This window comes from Carcharodon carcharias, chromosome 22 (genome assembly GCF_017639515.1).
Source record: "Carcharodon carcharias isolate sCarCar2 chromosome 22, sCarCar2.pri, whole genome shotgun sequence".
In the NCBI taxonomy this organism is placed as follows: domain Eukaryota; kingdom Metazoa; phylum Chordata; class Chondrichthyes; order Lamniformes; family Lamnidae; genus Carcharodon; species Carcharodon carcharias.
Window position 1 is genome coordinate 51,572,666 of NC_054488.1, and position 22,760 is coordinate 51,595,425.

The 22,760-nt window shown below is 42.7% G+C and overlaps 1 protein-coding gene across 1 annotated transcript in view; it reads left to right on the forward strand.

The window, feature by feature from the left end:
* Positions 1-22,760, forward strand: part of LOC121293673 (dynein heavy chain 17, axonemal-like) — a 729,083-nt gene that overhangs the window by 260,462 nt on the left and 445,861 nt on the right. Inside the window, exons 24-25 of the mRNA XM_041216840.1 lie at positions 11,052-11,204; positions 20,362-20,610. Coding sequence (XP_041072774.1) covers positions 11,052-11,204; positions 20,362-20,610 — 402 coding nt within the window. The remainder of the gene's footprint in view (positions 1-11,051; positions 11,205-20,361; positions 20,611-22,760) is intronic.

The following is a 22,760-nucleotide window of genomic DNA, read 5'->3' on the forward strand; positions in this document are numbered from 1 at the left end:
AGTTCCTTCACAGCCACCTTTATAAAGTTGATTTTTGGAGATTTTGGGGTCCTTTACTGTTGCTTTTTTAAAGTTTTTTTTTGAGATTTTGGGGTCCTTCACAGCTATCACCATGTTGTATTTTGATTGTGACTGGCTAAAGAACGGTTGCAAAGACATAGATATGTCTTATCAATAAATGGTTTATTGGATGAACATAACTATTTACAGATGTACAAGATTACAGATGTTACTACCTCTAAGCCCTGAGCTCTCACTTTCTAGACTCTTAGTCATGTGACTCTCTCTTACATCATCATGTGGACAATAATGTTTCTCTAGTCCCACACATTAACCTTTTGAGCCCTGAACAGCCTAATACCCTGACTTCAAGTCCTACTCTAGGACTTGTTGGTCATGAAAGAACCCAGCCATTGGTTCAAGCCAATGTGTATTGGTGCTAGTCCCCAACCTGGATAAGTGGGTGGGTTAGCGGTAGGAAGGGCATCTGGCTGGAAAACCACCTTGCCAAATCCAAAAATGATGATTGAAATTAAGAAATGATCAACCAGAATTGCAGTAACCCCATGTAACATGGGAAAAGCTGAAAGAGAAAGGAAATATAAGATGAAGACCTATCAGAAGGGGAAAGGGGTAGTTGCACTTCTGTCTTTTAAAAAACATCAGGACCTGTTCCTTAGAGTTGTTTACTTCTAGGTGGAGAGAATTTCCTATTTGAAAGTATGTACTTGAGTGCATTCAAAGAATGAGGGAGACTATGAAATGTAAGTGTTCTGCCATTATAAGAAAACCATTCAATGCCTTACGTAGAACACAGTGATCAGAAAAATAGTCTGTGGGAGCATTCTCACAAAAAGGATACAAGACTAGTGGGTTAAAGGCAAATTACTAAAGCAAATCATATAAATGGATTCAAGAGGATACCTCCTGGAGATCCCAGAATTTCAGCACGTTTGCCTGTGGCCTTTTAATGCAGTGACCTCATTATTATTTTACTTATGAGTTTGATGTTGAATGTGTGGTAGTAGGTGTGATGTAGATCTGTATTGCACAAACTCAACTCCAGTACTGGAAGGACCACGCAAAAAATGATAATTGGAGGAATTGAGAAGTTTGGTACAGAGACAGCAATTCTCCACTCTCACACATCAACCCTTTCAGCCCTGAACACCTTAATACTATAGTGGGTAGCTCTCCTCCCTCTAAGCTGGAAAACCCCGAGTTTAAGTCCCACTCCAGGACTTATTGGCCATGAACGAACCCAGCCACTGATTTAAGCCAGCGTGTACTGGTGCTGGTCCCCAGGCTGGATAAATGGGGAGGGTTAGCGGTAGGAAGGGCATCTGGTTGGAAAACCAACTTGCCAAATCCAAAAATGATGGTTGAAATGAAAAAGTGATCAACCAGCATTGTGGCAACCCCATGTAACATGGGAAGAGCTGTAAAAGAAAGAAAGTACAAGATGAAGGCCTAACAGAGGATGCTGAAAGACTCTGCCCGATTTAATGATGCCTCATTTGATAAACTGCTGGGGATGATGAAGAGTATGAGAGAGATTCTCTTCCGCAGCAATAGGAAGAAGAAGCCTGCTTCTTCTACAAAGAAGGCATGGCAAGAGTATTGTGACATGCTCAATGACTCATTGCAGAAAGTGCTTTAATGATTTAATTGGGTCAGGAAAGTTGGAGTACAACACAGTTACCTGTTGTGAGCCACACCCTCTCCCCCCACTCCTTTCTGGTCAAACCTAATCCATCAAGTCATTCTTCACACCCATTCACCTTGCAATTTCACCCATCCTTTTCTTTCTATGCACTTCCTAATATTCCCATTGTAAGATCTCACTCCTGAGACCTACAGGTTACTGATTCGTGCTTGAGATTTACGAGAAATTACACAAGACATCCAAGTACCAACTTTGAGACCCCTATTGCTATGAATTTGAGCAGCACACTAATAATGTTAGAACAGATTTATACATGCAATCACCCCTCAGATGATCAACCCACTACGTGTTGTAAGTCCTCATAGATGAGATATCTAGTCAAGACAATTCTACTGGTTGCAGCCCAGATATCTTCTTGTCACTATCTTTTATATATGGTTCTTGTTCTGATCAGTAAACTCCCATCATGCAAAGGCTGTGAGTGATGTTTCCCCCAAGGCTCGGCTTAAGTTGTCTGAGCTGTCAATCTTTCAAACGTACATGTTTTGTGTCAACCAACCGTTGTTATTTGCTGGCTGGCCTTTTCAGATTGTGGAGGTCTTGTGGCACAGTGGGTAATTTCCCTGCCTCTGAGCCAGAAGCTCTGGGTTTGAGTCCCACCCCAGGACTTGATGGCCAAGAAAGATGAGTTCATAATGTGGCCAAACAAATCCTTCCAACACACAACAGAACTTTCTTCCCTTAACTAAGATGAAAGAGATTGCCAAGGCTTGCCATGAAAAGACTGAACACTGCTTGCTTTGATTACTCAATGGCAAGCCACCAAAAATGGTAGTACTATTTCTAGCCTATGTGTTGTATAACCAGTGAACTTACTGGAGTTGCTATTGCATAAGTCTTATGATAGGAGGAAAATGAGTCAGGACATACTGACTTTTGGCTTGACTGGTGATAGTTTTGATGTTTCTATTTTGACTACTCAAGATATTTTTGCAATAAAATTGACAGCTGGCAGCTCCCATCTTGATGGTTAGGACTTGGAGAGACATATAGGCAACCTTTTAATTGCTAAATTGAATGGGAAATACTGAACATGGTTGACAGAAAGAGCTCTGGTTACTCTGTCACCAATCCTGTCATCCAAATGGATGTTAAAATTGACTTTCATTATGAGGATATTGGTTTCTATATAGAGTCATTAGGTGGCAGTCTTGTAGTGTAGTGGGTAGTGTCCCTGCCTCTGAGCTAGAAGTTCCAGGTTCTCGTCCCATTCCAGCACTTAAATGACCAAGGACGGTGTGTTCATAATGTGGCCAAATCCTCTACCTGTTAGGCACCCTCACCAAATGTGCTGCATCCATGCCATTACAGTCACTCATAGTTCTGTCCTTTTCCCCTTTCAGCAGAAGAGGCCACATGACACAAAGGAGAGGGAAAGAACCAGAGGTGGTTCAGCACCAATCTCACAACTGATATTTGCAGAGGAGGAAGCACTGCAGATCAGTGGTGCTTTGGCGTTTCTGACCATCAGAGCTAAGACCTCTGCTACTTGGTGACAGCATTAAATATCATAGAACCACATGTCATAAAAAGCACAATCATGTTAACTTGATTTCAGCAATGGGTGAAACATGATCATCTTCATAATAAACAACAACAATTTGCATTTATCTATCGCCTTTAACATGTGAAACGTCCCATGGTGCTTCATAGAAGCATTACTGAATAAAATTTGACATTGAGCTACAATAGTTATTCTGTTAGATGACCAGACCAAAAGATTGGCCAAAGATGTAGGTTATAAGGAGCATCTTAAAGGGAGAGGTTGAAAGATTTAGGGAGGAAATTCAGAGCTTGGGGCTTTGGCAGCTGAATGTACGGCCGTCATTGTTGGATTGAATAAAAGTGGAGATGTGCAAAAAGTCAGATTTGGAAGAATTTACAGATCTCAGAGCCTTGTAGAGCTCGAGAAGGTTAGAGATAAGAAGGGGCAAGGCCATGGAGGAATTTGAAAACAGGATGAACATCGTATCTTGCCGATATTAATAAATATATTTTCTGTCCGGCAGGGCCTTTACATGTGCAGCAGCAGCCATTAGACTTCACGAGTGATGACCCCTAATGTTGTTTTATACGCAAATGTACACTATAACTAACAATTTGGTGTTTTATTAAAAAAATCATTCAGCATTGACAATGATGAATTAGCCAGAACAATCCTATCATTCAGTTTTGCCACATTTTAAGCAGGAGTACATTTTGGGTGAGAACTGAGAAATCTGAAAGTAGATGAAGTCAGGCTCCATTTTTTCCATGCTCACGTTTCTTGTTAAACTCCAGATTTATTTATGAAATAGATTTTTAAAAATATTTTTACTTACTCTGAATTTTCAGCCTTACAACAATTTCAATAGAGTTTTCACCACTTAGCATTTTTCGCTGCCTCTTTCTCCACCCAGTACTTTTCTCATGTTAGTTTTAAAATTCACAGCTGACCTCCAGAAGTTTATATCAATGTGTCTCCCGTGAGTGTTTTCACTTCCCTAGCAACAATTTTGTATTGTTTTCAGGAAAGAGAGCCTGGATTTGAGTTGAGTTGAGCCAAGAGCTCTTTGAGCTACGGACAGTCTAAATGCCACAGGCAGCATTCATAACTATTTGTTATGGTCCCTATGAATCATGCTGGGACGTGGGGTGGTGGATTTCAAGACTATCCATTAAATCCTTTAAATAGATCTTCACTCTATGCCCCTGCAAACTGTATGGACCTCTGAGTATTTCTTGAATTTTCTTTTCTCTGATCTAAGATTTCATTGATTCCTGAAGTTTTTGATTATCCTGGACAATGGGATTCTGGCTGTCAGAATCCTCTTTAAGTAGTCAAAAGGCAGCACCATCAACGGAAAAAATTGTTACTCTGTCGCCAAAGAAATCAGCAGGAATGATGAAGCTCAACCCAATTTTATCTACTAGTGTTAACTAAGTCAATGCATGCCATTGGCTAGCATTAACACTTCCTCCCGGTAAGAATATTGAACCTTTCCTGGGGGCCCACACCAGAGTATGTCCTACAAGGAAAACAAGGATGTCTTCGGCCTAAACCTTCGCCCAGGCTTGCTTTTTCTACCATGAATCATTAAATTCAACATACACCATTAGTGAGGGTGCCAGGATGACGGCCCGGACGAGGCCAGCATGCTACTCCCACTCCCAGAGAGAAACAGACTGTTGCTGGCCAGGCCGAGTGGCCCCACAATCCAACTCCCGAAGAGGCAGAACCAATCAACTTGGTTCCTGACCCCCATGGAGGGGGAAGAAGGAAAGAGGGTAAAGGAAAAGGGAAGCCAGTGTTTGTTTCCTTTTTCACAGGTAATGGTCAGTCTCTGAGACAGAATCACAACGATTTCACACTTTTCTGCACAACTGCCGCAGCAGAACCTACCAAAACTACCCTGGTTGGTTATAGGATTGCTTAGCTCTGTCCATCATATGCTGCTTTCGCTGTTTGGTATGTAAGTAGTCCTATGTTGTAATTTTACCAGTATGAAACCTCATTTTTAGATATGCCTGGTGCTGCTCCTAGCATGCCCTTCTGCACTCTTTAGTGAACCAGAATTGATCCTCCTGCTTGATGGTTATGGTAGAAAGGATAACATGCCGGACCATGAAGTTAGAGATTGTAGTTGAGTACAATTCTGCTGTTGCTGATGGCCCACAGCACCCCACGGATGCCCAGTTTTGAGTTGCTACTACTGTCCAAAATATATTCTATTTAGCACGGTAGTAGTGCCACACATCATGATGGAGGGTATTTTCAATGTGAAAATGGGACTTTGTCTCTACAAGGACTGTGCAATGATCATTCCTGCTAATACTGTCAGGGACAGATGCATCTGTGTCAGGTAGATTGGTTAGGACTAGGTCAAGTAGGTTTTTCCTTCTTGTTGGTTCCATCACCACATGCCGCAGACCCAGTCCAGCAACTATTTCCTTTAGAGCTTGACCAGCTCAGTCAGTCGTGTGCTCCAGAGCCACTCTTGGTAATGTACATTGAAGTCACCTACCCAAGTATATTGTGTGCCCTTGCCACCTTCAGTGCTTCTTCCAAGTGGTGTTCAACATGGAGGAGTACTGATTCATCAGCTGAGGGGGAGTGGTAGGTCGTAATCAACAGGAAGTTTCCTTGCTCATGTTTCACCTGATTCTATGAGGCTTCGTAGGTCCGGAGTTGATGTTGAGAACTCCCAGGGCATCTCCCACCTCTGATGGGTCTGTCCTTTTGATGAGACAGGACTTAACCTAGGAATGGTGATGGTGATGTCTGGGACATTGCCTGTAAGGTATGACTGTGTCAGGCTACTGTTTGACTATTCTGTGGGACAGTGCTCCAAATTTTGGCACAAGCCGCCAGATGTTATTAAGGAAGACTTTGCAGGGTCAATAGGGTTGGCTTTGCCATTGTTGTTTCCAATGTCTAGCTCTATGCCGGGTGATCCATTCAGTTTCGATCCTTTTTGTAGACTTTGTAGCAGTTTGGTACAACTGAGTGGCTTGCTAGGTAATTTCAGAGGGCATTTAAAAGTCAACCAGAATATGGGATAATTGTGAATTGTAATCCCTTGCATCCGATTTAGCCTCCATTACTTTCTGCTTAGAGTTGTGCTTTTTTTTTTAATGTGTACCATGTTTGTGGTGCAGAGTTTTGTATGATTTGAGCAAGTAAGTTAGTTTAGCTGTGAAAATCAGTGCTGGTTTCATAATTCGCTAACAATTTTAAATTGAGAGAAATTAGGGTGCACTGACCTTTGTACATGAATTCCTAATTTTCATTCCTGGCATGAGAAGCTCTTCAACAGGAACGGTGATTCATGTTACTGGACATAAGGACTACAATTACTATGCTATGTCCCCTTCCATGATCAGGAGTGGGAGCTCCTGGCTTAAGGAGTCCCCACCTCAAGCCCACCACTTACTCAAGCAGAGATCTTGCCACTTACAAATAAATTTGGAAATGGCAGTCACCTGACATGTCTGGCTCTCTGCAATTTCAGTTGGGATTTCATCAAAATTACAATGGGCTATCAGTGGATCCTGTGAATAATTTCAGGCCCAGAATTTTAAAAGTACATGTGCGTTGTGTTATGATCACAGCTGGTGTTAATTGCCGCACAAACCAAATCCTAGCTGCAACTTGGCTCACGGGCCATAACCTTTTATTTGTATTCTGAAACCAAGAGTAAGAGGTCAGCAGGAAGAGGTTCACTAACACTTCTGAGATTTTAAACATTAAAAGCAAAAATGTTATTAGCAAAATTAAAAGAAAACTTAACCACACAGGATTACATTTACACAATTCAGGTTAGTCTCACAAAACATTCCCCCAAAACTCTCTACTTGGTCAAAGCCACAAGTGAACACCTTCCAGGCAACACTCCTTTATAAATGCTTAAATGTGAAATCCAGTAATATTACACAAGGCAAACTGCTGTAGCTTCAATAAAGGTGTACCACATGACATTTACCCTCTTCCACTCTGCAATGGAATCCATTTCAGAATAAAATTGCTTGCTGCAGCCCAAGACTTCTCTGGCTTGACTGGATGAATGAGTCAAACTACATCCTCTTCCAGCCCAGGGTTGCAGCTATCTTAACAGCTCAAACAGCCCCAGCTATCTCTAGCCATCTCTGGCTCAACATGTCTCCAGCTCAACAGCTCTCCAGCTCAACAGCTATCCACAGTTACTCTAATATACCATTTTCCCTTTCATCTTATTTCCATTGTTCTCACACCTCTTTGAACTCAAACCCTTCCAAATATAAGATCTTTCATGTTTCCATCTTGTCTTTGCTTTGGGGTCAGTAAAATATCATATCCCTGCTGTTTGTTTACTGATGAACTCCTGCAAGATGCAAATATTCTCCTTGTTACCTCTGACTCCCCTTTGATATTCGAACAAAATCACAACTTATCTAAAAATGCAAATGTTAGATCTAACCAATTACTTGTACCTCAACTTAATAGCTTTATCCTTTTTATGTTTCCAAACCCTCAGACAAACTGACTCTTATCAAACCCTTGTCTCAGCTTAATTGAATCACACACGCATAAACATCCAATGTTGGAATAATTCTTCTAACCAGAATTAGGAGTCAATTTGCGCACAACAAACTCCCACAAACATCAATGTGATAATGCTCAGGTAATCTGTTTTTGGTTATGTTAATTGAGGGATAAATATTGGCTTGGATATCAGGAAAAATTCACCTGCTGTTCTTTGAAATCGTGCCATGAGGACTTTTATGACTGCCTAAGAGCAAATGGGGCCTAGGTTTGATGTCTCAATCAAAGCATAGCATTTCCTTCTGTGCAGCACTCCCTCAGTGTTGCACAGGAGTGTCAGGTTAGATTGTAGTGCTCAAGTCCTGCAGTGGGACCCACAAGCTTCTGACTCAGAGGTGAGAGCACTGTCAACTGAGCTACAATCAACCCTGCAAAAGGAAGATGGAGGACGCAGAGGAAAGGGGTTTGAAGAAGATGGCTTCTTTTCTGTACAACAAGCTGGCATTATCTTTGCATTCTAGGATGGTGCTGGAAGAGTGAGCAGTTTTGGCAAGGGAGACCTGTCTTTTGTGTGCTTTATATGATCCAGCCGAGTTTGAAATGAGACGGCTATATTAGTTGTGCACCAGATGCTTTCAAGTTTTTGCCCCTTAGACTTGAGGGAGGAAAGATGAGAACCATACCAAGGGAATGACTAGTGTGGGAAAGAATAACCATTTTACTGGATTTAAGGACATTAAAGGTGAAAGTGACGGAATGATTGAGCAGGTTGACAAGACCAAGGCTAGACAGTTAGGAACCTGAAAGAGCAGTTGAGATCTTTGATGAAATAATGGAGAGGACTGATGAAAGTTAATGTGTATATGGACTTTCAAAAAGCTTTTGATGAAGTATCACAGAAATGTTTTAGCATAATTAAAAACATGGGATTGAAGTGGCAGCAGCAGCACAGACATGAAATGGGCTTAAAGACAGAAAGCACAAAGGAGTGAATGGTTTTTCAGACTGAAGGGGAATATACAGTAGTGTTTCTCTGGGTTTAGTCATTGAGCCACTGATCCTTTTGGTATATATTAATGACCTGGACTTGGCTGTAGAGGGCACAATTTCGAAGTCTGCAGACACCACAATACATTATTTAGAAATGTAGTGAATAGCAAAGAAGATAATAACAGGCTTAAGGATCCCATACTTACACTGGTAAAATGGGCAGACATATGGCAAATTAAATTTAATGCAGAGAAACTTCAAGTGTAATGGAATACTCTCCACTTGCCTGGACAAGTCCAGCTCCAACAACACTCAAGAAGCTTGACACCATCCAGGCCAAAACGGCCTACTTGATTGGCACCTCATCCATAAACAATCACTTCCTCCACCACCAATGCACAGTTTCAGCAGTGTGTACCATCACTGCAGGAACTCACTAAGATTCCTCAGACAGCACCTTGAAAACCCTCTACCATCTAGAAGGACATGCACAGAAGACACATGGGAACAAAACCGCCTGGATGTTCCCCTCCAAGCTACACACCATCCTGACTTGGAAACATATTGCCGTTCCTTCACTGTTAATGGGGCCAAACCATGGAACTCCCTCCCTGACGGCATTGTGGATGTACCTATACCACCTGGACTGCTGCGGTTCAAGAAGGCAGCTCACCACCATCTTCTGAAGGGCAATTAAGGATGGGCATTAAATGCTGGCCTAGCCAGCGATGCCCACATCCCATGAACAAATAAAAAAAATCCTTTTCAGGTGAATATTGATGGATTTTGGGTCATGCAATGCCATAGCCAGACATTCTCCTCAAATTCTGCAAGGAAAGTTGTACATCCTCACCCACTTAACATTCCTGCAGCTCCTTTGTGCCCTGTGAATCACCCCATTCCATGTCCGCACTACCATTATTTAATCGCTCACAGGTGTAAACACACAGTGTTTGGGAGTGAGGAAGTAAATGTTGCATGAGGTGATGGTGAAAGTGTTGTGGCAGAGGAGCAAGGGGCAAGTTACTAACCAGACACTGGAAATATTTTTCTGATTTTATTTTCTCGCACAGTATGTACAGAATGCCCCCCCTAAGAACTTCACTGCCTGATCTCATAGAAAATTAAGGCTTTAAAGATGTGAACCTCTCCACATCCCCCTGGTATCCTGCCTCTGTCGAGGATTTTCACCTGAAAGAAGACAGTAAATAAGGGGAAGGATGGCATTTGACGGATGTGTGCTTGTTTGTTTGGGACAGCTGAAGTAGGAGATATGGTGATAATAACCATCTTAAGATGGAGCAAGACATTTTTGGGCTGTGGACATTACTGCCGCTAGAGGAGTTGGGTCGCCATAGTGCAAAAGCTGATTTAGAGCCCTGATTAACTGGAGTGTATTGTAAAGTGTTGCTTTGAGAGTGTGTTGAGTGCTGGTGAGCAGAGGGAGGAAGGAAGTAAAGAAAGATTGTCTTCTGTGTAACTTTGCATTCCCATCTGTGGTGTATGAACTTCTTACAGCACCACTTTGGGGTCCTGGAGACGGAGGGAGTTGGAACTAAGTGCCATTTCCTTTCAGTGATACTCTAACTGGCTTGTTAGCAGGCACACCCAGGAGTCTGTGCTTTTTGCCCTCTGTTCTCCAAGATCTGTGTCTGCAAAGTTCTGGGTGTCCTTTTGCTTTGTGCCATGTTCTTCTGGTTTGGTTGGTTGCTTTGCGCTGTTGCTTCTTTGTAAACATAATTCTTGATAATTATAATAGGAAAAATGATGAAAAGCACAGTCTGAGAATCAAATGTGTGATCCAAGTATTGTTATTTTCTTATTCTGTTGTTCTCTAATCTGCTGCTGATGCATGCAGACTGAACTGCCTTTTTAAAGGCTGCATTGTCATTTATATCTAGTCTAATTAATTAAACTAATCTTCCACAGGAGTTATATTTATGGATAAACAACTGAACTGACCAAGTGAATAGACTTAAGATCATTGTCCACAATTCCAAATTTCTCTGCAATCTTTCCAATCTTCTTCTAGCTATATACCCCCTGCTCATGCACCTTTCTCACAGTGATGTCCGTCTTGTTCTCTGTTCAATCATTCATAATCACCCCTTCAACCAGTGTGTGTCCAATCAATGCAACTATATTTTCAAGCACCACTCTGAGGCAGTTTTCTTCCGGTGATTTTGCTACTGAACTATTCTTTTTTCTCTTACTCTTCCAATTGCTGTCTACTCCTTGTTTACTGTTAAGTACTTTGAGATTGTGTTCAAAGTAGAAATACAAACTCTTGTAGAATTTCCAAATATTAAAATATCTTTCCTAATTCTTTTATAGGCTCAAAAGAAAATTGTTGCCATGGAAGTTGAATTGCAAGCACTATCACAATCAGCTGCTCTGTTTGAAGTTTCTGTTCCTGATTGCAAACAGTTAAAAGCCTGCCGTAAAGAAATAGTATTGTTGAAAGAACTGTGGGATATGGTTATTCTTGTAAGTTTTGCTTATCATTTATCTTCATGTTTACAATTTTAATCATGATTTAATAGGATTGACTGATCATTATTAATTGTAGTTTCTTCTCTACTTAGAATGAAGTAGAGGTAGATGCAGATTTTAAAAGTAGGTCCGTTGGGGAAGTATTTTAACTGAATATTTTTTGGATGAGCGGTGATCAGGGAAAACATCAAATATATGCGCAGTGCCAGTCTCTGTGCTGGTGCTTGCCAAGGTAAGGTCAAGATACAGTGCCACCTTTGCCCATGCTTTCTGTCAGCACCCCATTCTCTGAACACATTTTGTTGACCTAAAAAAGAAGAGACAGGCAAGGATTAATGTTTAGTGTGAAGGAGAAGCAGAAATAGATGAGTGACTGTTGGTAGCAGCTGCACTTTGCCCTGTAGTGTTTGAGAAGGGACAAAAAATAGCCAAGGACCCTGCAGAAAATATCCTGCATCTTGGCCTTTTGAACAACCTTGACTTGACCCATACCCATGATCTGCATTACCACCTCCTTAATTGGAGTGAGGACCTGAATAAATGCCTTCCCTTCTCCTGTCCTCTCCTACTATCTATGAATTTTCACCAGCTTTGCTCACAAGAAAGGAGAGTGTTAATGGTCACTTTGTGAGATGGTTGTAGGTTGTGCATGATGGTGGCAGATGATGGTGGGATGGAGTGTACTGAATGAATGGAAAGTGGTGGTAATTGGAGAAAGAAAGTAATTGGAGAGTACTGAGACTTAAGGTATTATGCAGGGAGTAATGCGAGGTCAGAGTTGGGTGCTTAGCTCAGCAATCTTAGTCGGGTCATTAAAATTCTTCCTACATTTGAGCCAGATTCCGGAAGCAATTCTCCTGACACTGGTAACCTCTGTCACCTATGACCAATGCTGCTGAACAGTTTAGTGGCATATCCTCCTGTTGCTTGGCATCAGGATGACCAACGCTGGGGGAAAAAAATAAGGGGCACTTGGCCATGGTGGTTGCAGGCGACAACATGGGAGTGGGGGTTGGGGGTGGGCTGATAGCATAGGAATGGGAGGGTGTGCTTGTGACACCATAGAAGTGGGCAGGGGTGCAGGACGACACCATGGGAGAGGAGGGGGTTGCCAGTGGCACCATTGGGGGGGTGAAGGTGACACTGTAGGAGCAGTGTGGGTTGGGGGTGGGGGAGCGATGGTGTGCTGATGGGAGGGTGGGGTAATTGCAAGACTGTAGGAGCAGGACCCAGGCCTGAGACTGCTGGTGCCACCCAACCTGACTTTGTATACAGACCCTAATGCCACCGTCCTCTCTCCGACCTGAGTTGTACCTGAGACTACTGCCGCTGCCCAACCTGACTTCAGGCCCCATTTCTGTTCTTGTTTCGCTCATATGATTAGGTGCATGCTGCTAGTGCTGCACCAAATCACACCTATAAAAATTTCTACTCTATTATTTCCAAATAAAAAATATGTAGTGTAGAGCTTTTTGTGATCTGAACGAAGACAAATCCCTAATCTATCACTGTCAGTGTACTCCAGATTTTCACAGCAATACTTTCAAATGATTGGCTAGCAGTAGTCGAATGAAAAACACAAACTAAGGAAAAATCTGTTTATATGCCAGATTAAGCATGATCATCTATTGCATAGACATAAAGGGAGACTTACTTCTTCATTGCACTCAGAGAATGTTCAGTTGTCAAGAATAGCAAAGTAATGGCAGAGGCCCATTAGCTCTGATCTTTATAAGGTGGGGGAAAGGGCGTGAGTTGCACTGAAAATAACTGAAGAGCCTAGCTAGGCTGGGGTTGCTAGGTTTATAATGATCTTGCCAACACGCCCCCATTAACATTCAATTGGTCTCTTTCCTGCTCATCAGGCAGTCCACGGGCAGTCTGTCTGGCAGATGGGAGATAAGTATCAGCAAGAGGAGACTGCTGCTGGGAAATCTTATTGAAACAAATGAGATCCTGAAGGATCTTAGCAGGGTGTATGTGGAGAGGATGTTTCCTCTTATGGGAGAATCTAGAACAAGGGGTTACTGTTTAAAAATAAGAGGTCATCCATTTAAGATGGAGATGAGGTGAAATTTCTTTTCTCAGAGGGTCATGGGTCTTTGGAACTCTCTCCCTGAAAAGGCAGTGGAAGCAGAACCTTTGAATATTTTTAAGGAGGAGGTGGATAGATTCTGGGTAAGCAAGGGGTGATAAGTTATCCGAAGTAGGCAGAATGCAGATTTGAGGTTACTATCAGAACAGCCAAGATCTTATTAAATGGCGGTGCAGGCTCGAGGGCCCAAATGGCGTTTTCCTGCTCCTTGTTCATATGTTCGTATGTACATTAGGGAGGGGACAGAGACTCACAATCAAGATGCTGGGGGGAGTTTGGTAATCAGAGTTGGGGCGGGAAGCAAGGTTGGCAATGGGGCTGTGGCACGGGGAGGCCTGCGATTGGGGTTAGCGAATAGGTTAGCACTTGGGACTGGAATGGACAATGCTTGCTATCAGGGCTGTGGGAAACTGAAGGCTTCCTTATGAGGCCTGTAGGGAGCACTTAGAGGACTGCTGAAACGGGCACTTAACTTGGGGAAACGACAACTCCTGTCTCCTTTTTATTGCAAGTTCCCTGTTGCTATGGAAACTCATACAGCAACTGTGAATTTCAAGTCATTCTCCCAGTTGCATTGTGGAAGCCCTTTTGTTAATTAAGCAACCTGCCACTCTGTAGTGGGACATTTGTCTATTATGGTATCTGCAGCTGTAGAAAAGGGAGTGGAAGTGCCTTCTGCAAGTTGGAGTCGCATTGAGCATATTTCACTTTTCAATCATCCAACCCATGTTTGTGTGCCCTGGTTGTGCACAATGTGTTTCCAATATTACAACTATGGCTAAACTTTAACATCTCTTCATTGACTTTAAAGTGCTTTGGGACATCCTGAGGTCATGCAGGTAGTTAGATAAATACAAGTCTTTCTCTTCAGAGGGTCTGTGGGAGGTCTCTTGGGCAATCCAAGGAGACAAGTCCAGACACCTCCCTCCTCCACAATTCTCAGGCTCTGGACCTAAGGTCTGCCTCTTTGCTCACCAATTGCATTGCGAGTCCCTAGCAGGAATTGGACCTTTATTAGGTGTATACCCAAGCTATGTAAATGATCTGGGACAGGAACATCTGTAACATCTCTCCCATCATAATACCAGTGTGCCTCTGTTAAGCTTTGCCTTTTGACCAGCCAGTTGGGGCCTTGATACTGATTTCTGCTATTATATACTTTCACAGAATGTGAGCATCACTGGCTAAGTCAGCATTTGTTGCCCATCCCTAATTGCCCTTGAGAAAGTGGTAGTGAGCCACCTTCTTGAGTCATTGCAGTCCATGTGGTGTAGGCACACCCACAGTGTCGTTAGGGAGGGAGTTTGACGATTTTGACACAGCGGCTGAGGGGACGTTGATATAGTTACAAGTCAGGATGGTGTGTGGCTTGGAGGGGAACTTGCAGGTGATGTTGTTCTCACACATCTGTCATTCTAGATGGTAGAAGCGGCAGATTTGGAATGTGCTGTCAAAGGAGCCTTGGTGAATTGTTGCAGTGCATCTTGTAGATGGTATAGACTGCTGTCACTAAACCTCATTGGTGGAAGGAGTAAACGTTTAAAGTGTTGGATGGGTTTCCAATCAATCTGACTTTTAGGAGTCAAGAGGTGAGTTGCTCGCCGCAGAATTCCCAGCCTCTGACCTGCTCTTGTAGCCACAGTACTTATGTGGCTGGTCCAGTTCAGTTTCTGGTCAATAGTAACCCCCGGGATGTTGATGGTGGGGCATTCAGTGATTGTAATGCCATTGACTGTCAAGGGAAGATAGTTGGATTTTCTCTTGTTGAAGATGGTCATTGCCTGGCACCTGTTGGTACAAATGTTACTTGCCACTTATCAACCCAGGTCTTGTCCAGTTCTTGCTGCACACATTGCTTCAGTATCTGAGGAGTCATGAATGGTACTGAACATTGTGCAATTATCAGCGAACATCCCTACTATGGGAAAATCATTGATGAAGCAGCTGAAGATTATTGGGTCTAGGACACTACCCTGAGAAACTCCTGCAAAGATGATTGAGATGATTGGCTTCCAACAACCACAGGCATCTTCCTTTGTCCTAGATATGACTCCAACCATTGGAGAATTTTCCCTCTAATTCCCGTTGATTTCAGCTTTGCTAGCGCTCGTGGATGCCATACTTGGATGAAGGTTGTAATAAGGTCAGGCACTGAATGGCCCTGTCAGAACCCAAACTGAGTGTGATTAAGTTATTGCTGAGTAAGTGGTGCTTGATAGCTATGTTGACAGCCCCTTCCATCATTTTGCTGATGATTGAGAGTAGACTGATGTGCCAGTAATTGGCCTGGTTGGATTTGTTTTGCTTTTTGTAGACCGGACATATCTGGGCAATTTTGCACATTGCTGGGTAGATGTCAGTGTTGTAGCTATACTGAAATAGTTTGATTTGGAGTGCAGCTAATTCTGGAGCGTAAGTTTTCAGTATTTTTGCCGGAATGTTGTCAGGGACTGTAGCTTCTGCAGCATCCAGTACCTTCAGCCATTTCTTGATATTACGTGGAGTGAATGGAATTGGCTGAAGATTGGCATCTGTGATGCTGGAGACCTCAGGAGGAGGTTGTGATGGATCATCCACTTGGCACTTCTGGCAGAAGATGGTTGCAAATGCTGCAGCCTTGTCTTTGCAGTGATGTCGTGGGTTCCTCCATCATTGACAATGGGAATATTTATGGAGCCTCCTTGTCTGGTTATTTGTTTAATCGCCCACCACCATTCATGACTGGATGTGGCAGGACTGCAGAGCTTAGATCTGATCCGTTGGTTGTGGAATCGCTTAGCTCTGTTGATTGCGTGCTGCTTCTGCTGTTTGGGCTGCAGGTAGCCCTGTGTTGTAGCTTCACCAGGGTGACACCTCATTTTTAGGTATCCCTAGTGCAGTTCCTGGCATGCCCTCCTGCACTCTTTATTGAACAAGTTGATCCCCCAACTTGATGGTAATGGTAGAGTGGGAGAATATGCTGGGCCATGAGGTTACAGATTGTGGTTAAATGCAATTTTGCTTTTGTTGATGGCCCACGGCACTTCATTGATGCCTAGTTTTGAGTTATGATGTTTAATAATTTTCCCTGTTAAGATGAAAGTCAAAAGTTGTAAAGCTTTTGTCTTGTATTTCTGAGTGCTTAAAATTGTTTTAGCAGATGGAAAAGAAAGCTGTGTAGACTATCTAATTCAAGAATATGGGGAACTGAAACTTGGAACTGTCTATTGATTTGAAGTTTTAGGTCCTCAGTTAAGTATCTCCTCTATTTTAAACTACAGTAATATAACTACTTCTTGAACGGGGAGATTGATGGAATGAGGAAGAACAGTAGAGTACTTAATGTGGATAGAGTTGTCATCATACTTTGAGTGAAGATCACACTCCACTTATAAACTGCTGCATGGTAGCTCTGTCTGATCGAGTAAGGGCTATAGTTCTCTGCATTTTGTGTGAGATCTTCAGCCTTTATAACTTTTTAAAAACCTTTTTAAATGTTTCATAATTTGTATTTTTTCATATTGTGATTGCAGGTGTCTTATGAACTGTCGGTTAATTATCAGATACACCACCAATTAAACTGGAATGTTTCAGCAATTTCATATTTATTTCTATTTTCTGCCTCAATAACATGATTACTAATAAGCAATAATCATTGACGGTCAACTTGAACAGTTAGAACATGACTAAATGGGACACACTCATTGAATGAGCTGATCCTTTTCTGCCTGTCATACCTGTATTTTATCTGGCAAAGACCTCTTCCTGGTGTTTTAATGTGCCAAATTTTGTGGCAGAAATAACAATGAGGCAAACAGCACTCACCATTATTTATGTGTAAATCAGACAGCAGCCTCTTCTGATTGAACATGCACAATTTAACTCAGAAACCAGGAAGTTGCTGTCTGAGATGCCCTTTTGCCCCAGAAGATACTTGATAACTATTTCGCTGAGAAACACATTTTTCAAATACATTGAATGGCATGAAGTTTCTGTACTTTCCTCATTTATACACTCACCAGAAAGCTTAGGGTTTATTCATTCCATTGTAAGTTTATATTTTAACATTGTGGTAATTTAATTGAAAATAAACTTTTATAAGCGTGAAGTATCATTCCTTCAGATTTTAATTCTTGTTGGAGAATTTAAAAAACTTTTCTTTTCAGTCTCTTTTATCTCTTTCTGTCTTAATTCAAAATTCTTTCCCTCTTTTTATTTTGTTTCCTGTACCTGATTTATCATTAAATTAAATATTCCAACTTATACTTCCTGGTTTGGACTCTGCGCTGCTCATTAACAATTCTTCAGTCTGATCAGTTAAAGTGATACACATTTCCTTGCGTTGTTCACACAGGTCCCAGATACTCAGATGTTTTTTGGCTCTCTAATTTACAGTTAGTTCTAGCGAGAAACCACAAAGACTGTGGTCAAGTGCAAATGTAATGAAGGCTAGTGCCGTTTCCTTACTGCTGACTACAAAATCCAGCCCATTATAAAGGACTCAGTTCCAATCACAGAGTGCCATTTAACCAGCAAAAATCAAATATGATTTCTTAAGGATTAAATTTTAAAACAGTAGTTTGTCAGAGAGCATTTTATTTGGGTGAGTGATGACCCTTATTAAGTGTAGGTAGATCATAATGTCATTCATTGAATATGAGAAACAATGTAAGGGACTTGCTAGCAAGTTTAAAACCCATGAGATTAAAAGGAGAGTGGTAGCATGTATGCAAAATAAGTTAAGGGACAGAAAGAAAGAGTAGTAAGGAACACTTGTTTTTCAGCCTGGAGGAGGGTGTGGTGTTCCACAGGACTGCTCTTTTTGATATATATTAAACACCTAGACTGGATAGACAAGATGTTTTTTCAATTTCTGCTTATTATATGAAACTTGGAAATGTAGTACACATTGAGGAGTATAGTAAAAGGCTTCAGAAGGACATAGACTGGTGAAAATGGCCAGGCACATGACTGATGAAGTTTATTGCAGAGAATTGACACAATTTGATAGGGATTCATTCCTGGGATGAGGAGCTTATCTTATGAAGAAAGGTTGAACGGGTTGGGCCTATTCCAATTGAGGTTTAGAAGAATGAGAGGTGATATTATTGAAACATATAAGACCTGAGGTGATTTGATAGGGTAGATATCAGGAGGGTGTTTCCATTTGTGGGAGAGACTAGAACCTGGGGACATAATTTAAGCTTAAGAGGTTACCGCTTAAGGCAGAGACGAGGAGAATCTTTTCTCTCAAAGGCCGTTTGTATGTGGAATTCTCTGCCCCATAAAGCAGTGGAGGTTGGTTTATTGAACTTGTTCAAGGTAAAGTTAGACAGATTTTTGATGGAGTTAAGGGTTATGGGGGTGCAGATGGAAAGTGGAGTTGAGACCAGAACCATATCAGCCATGATCTTATTGAATGGTGGAGCAGGCTCAAAGAGCTACTCCTGCTGCTAAGTCCTATGTTCCTACTAAGAAGAGAGGCAATACAAGCTACGTGATACAATTTCAAAGGGAATTGCAAGAAGTTGGCAGGTGTATGTACACAAATTTTTGAAGGTGGCAGGACTTATTGAAAAGCCTGTTGAATTTAAGTACTTACGATTCCTGTCTTTAATAATAGAGTACGGAAGCAAATAAGTTTTGCTGAATCTTTGTAAAACACAGTTAGGGCTCAGCTAGAGGATTGTGTTCAGTTTGGGAATCACATTTTAGAAAGGATGTCAAAGTCTTGTAAAAGGTGCAGAAGAGTTTTCCTAGGATGATATCAGCAATGAGGGACTTCAGTTATTTGAAGAGACTACAGAAACAGGAGTGTTCTCTTTAGATGAGAGAAGGTTGAGAGGAGATTAGAAAGAGCTGATAAGAGGTGGAATCTTGCTGAGGCACCAGAAGTTTTGCCTGAGACCCTTTTAAGGATGGCCCACCAAACCACACACCAATCAGGCGAAGCTGACAGCAGGGCATTCCACTGGAATTAAAACTTTGGGGGTAGAAGTCTCACTAACCGGCCAATCAGAGGCTAGCAGCTGTTGTGCTCAGCAGCGCAACCGGGGAGCCTGCTATTGGAGCAACAGGCACTGGGGTCCCAGGATTGCAGACCCAGTCCACAGGTAAGTAATGTTGCATGGAGGGGTGGGGGTTCTTGGGGGTGCAGGACACAGGGAGATGGGTGCAGGGAGGTTGGCAGCAAGGGCAGGGTGTGGCTCTCACTGGGTCCCCTTCCCCATGTCCACTCCTTCAATCCCGCACTGAGTGCGTGTGTTCGAGGGACCCCAACCACCGCCCCCACCCTGGAGGTGATAAGCTGGCTGCATAGTTTTACTGTCGTCCATGCTGCATGGCGACAGGCCCAACTGCAGATGAGTTAATACACAAATAATATAATTAAGTGGCCACTTAACGGCCTCAATTGGTGACGTGGCAGGAAGATCAACTATGGACCTTCCTGCCCAGAAATTAAAATCTGGCAGAGGCAGGAAAGCAGTGGGCTCCTGGTAAAACGCCATCCCACATATATAAAGGCCCTTCCCATCTCCAAGCTCGCCACCAGTGAGAGCACAAGATTCCAACCAAGGTCATGAATGGTTTTGTTAGAGCAAACAAAGAGGTACTGTTTCCAGTGACAGGAAGATTGATAGCCAGCAGTCACAGGCTTAAGGTGTTTGGCGAAAGGACTAGATGTGAAATAAGAATTTTTTTTTTTCCACAGCGAGTTATTATGATCTGGAATGCACTGCCTGAAAGGGTAGTGGAAGCAGATTTACAGTAACATTCAAAAGAGGATTGAATGAATACTTGCAAAGTATAAATTTACAGGAATATGGGAAAGAGCAGGGGTTTGGGATTAATTGGATAACCCTGCCACCGAGCTGGCACAGGCTTGGTGGGCTGAATGGCCTTCTTCTATGCTACATAATTCTGTGATTCTACGAGCAGAAACCCAGGTGATGAGTAATTTACAAGTTTTGATCCATTACTTCCAACTTAATGATATACTCGATAATGCAACTTTTTTTCTCTCTGAAAAGAGCAGTAAATTTATTCCTATTTTCACAAATTATCTCCAATTTGCAGGTTAGCTTAACCATTGAAGATTGGAAGACCACGAAGTGGAAAAACATTAGTGTGGAGAATATGGATTCAGATTGTAAGAAATTTGTTAAAGACCTGAGAAGTATGGATAAGGAGATAAGGGCATGGGATGCTTATTCGGGTTTAGACAATTTAATAAAGAACACAATGACTTCACTGAAAGCTGTAAGTGAGCTGCAGAATCCAGCTATAAGGGAGCGTCATTGGCAACAACTCATGCAGGCAACTAAGGTATCAAACCATAAGGCATATTTTGATAATTTAAATATTAATACAAAAAATTATTATACTATGCAATAGTGTGGTCCAGAATTTGCAGTCACACTTGAGTTGATTTTGGGCAGTTGGGTATGGAAAGTTGATTGGGGATTTACTCTGGCAGTTTTGTACCCCACTGCCCTTATTTTTCTGTTCTCCAGACTTGGTGGCATTGGGCATAATTTCACCTTATGTAGGAGGACAGTTATTTCTATAATTTGCTTGATTTGAATACTGAACCAGGCTGAATATAATTAAAAACAAAAACAGAATTACCTGGAAAAACTCAGCAGGTCTGGCAGCATCGGCGGAGAAGAAAAGAGTTGATGTTTCGAGTCCTCATGACCCTTCGACAGAACTTGGGTTCGAGTCCAAGAAAGAGTTGAAATATAAGCTGGTTTAAGGTGTGTGGGGGGGGGGCGCGGAGAGAGAGAGAGAGAAGTGGAGGGGGTTGGTGTGGTTGTAGGGACAAACAAGCAGTGATAGAAGCAAATTATCAAAAGGTGTCACCAACAACAGAACAAAAGAACACATAGGTGTTAAAGTTGGTGATATTATCTAAACAAATGTGCTAATTAAGAATGGATGGTAGGGCACTCAAGGTATAGCTCTAGTGGGGGTGGGGAGAGCATAAAAGATTTAAAAATATTTTAAAAATAATGGAAATAGGTGGGAAAAGAAAAATCTATATAATTTATTGGAAAAAAACAAAAGGAAGGGGGAAACAGAAAGGGGGTGGGGATGGAGGAGGGAGCTCAAGACCTAAAGTTGTTGAATTCAATATTCAGTCCGGAAGGCTGTAAAGTGCCTGGTCGGAAGATGAGGTGTTGTTCCTCCAGTTTGCATTGGGCTTCAATGGAACAATGCAGCAAGCCAAGGACAGACATGTGGGCAAGAGAGCAGGGTGGAGTGTTAAAATGGCAAACGACAGGGAGGTTAGGGTCATTCTTGCGGACAGACTGCAGGTGTTCTGCAAAATGGTCACCCAGTTTACGTTTGGTCTCTCCAATGTAGAGGAGACCACATTAGGAGCAACAAATGCAGTAGACTAAGTTGGGGGAAATGCAAGTGAAATGCTGCTTCACTTGAAAGGAGTGTTTGGGCCCTTGGACGGTGAGGAGAGAGGATGTGAAGGGGCAGGTGTTGCATCTTTTGCGTGGGCATGGGGTGGTGCCATAGGAGGGGGTTGAGGAGTAGGGGGTGATGGAGGAGTGGACCAGGGTGTCCCGGAGGGAGCGATCCCTACGGAATGCCGATAGGGGGGGTGAAGGGAAGATGTGTTTGGTGGTGGCATCATGCTGGAGTTAGCGGAAATGGCGGAGGATGATCCTTTGAATGCGGAGGCTGGTGGGGTGATAAGTGAGGACAAGGGGGACCCTATCATGTTTCTGGGAGGGAGGAGAAGGCGTGAGGGCGGATGTGCGGGAGATGGGCCGGACACGGTTGAGGGCCCTGTCAACGACCGTGGGTGGAAAACCTCGGTTAAGGAAGAAGGAGGACATGTCAGAGGAACTGTTTTTGAAGGTAGCATCATCGGAACAGATGCATCGGAGGCGAAGGAACTGAGAGAATGGGATGGAGTCCCTTACAGGAAGCGCGGTGTGAGGAGCTGTAGTCGAGGTAGCTGTGGGAGTTGGTGGGTTTGTAATGGATATTGGTGGACAGTCTATCACCAGAGATTGAGACAGAGAGGTCAAGGAAGGGAAGGGAAGTGTCAGAGATGGACCATGTGAAAATGATGGAGGGGTGGAGATTGGAAGCAAAATTAATAAATTTTTCCAAGTCCCGACGAGAGCATGAAGCAGCACCGAAGTAATCATCGATGTAATATAATTAAATGAATATAATTAAAGAAGGTAATCACTCCCATTTGGGGAGTGATTCTCAGTTGGGTCCTTTAAAATATCTTAGGGCTGAATTTTCTGTTTGGCGGAGGGCGGAGCGAGAGTGGACGTGGACCTGATTGCCGCCTGTGATCAGGTCCGCGCCGCCATTTTATGCGGGCGGGCCAATTAAGGCCCGCCCAGCGTAATGCGTGACTCCTGAGGATAGCGAGAGTGGGTGGGCGGCGGTGGTAGTGAATTGTCCGCCGAGTCCAATGGTGACCCGGTGGCATGTTTATC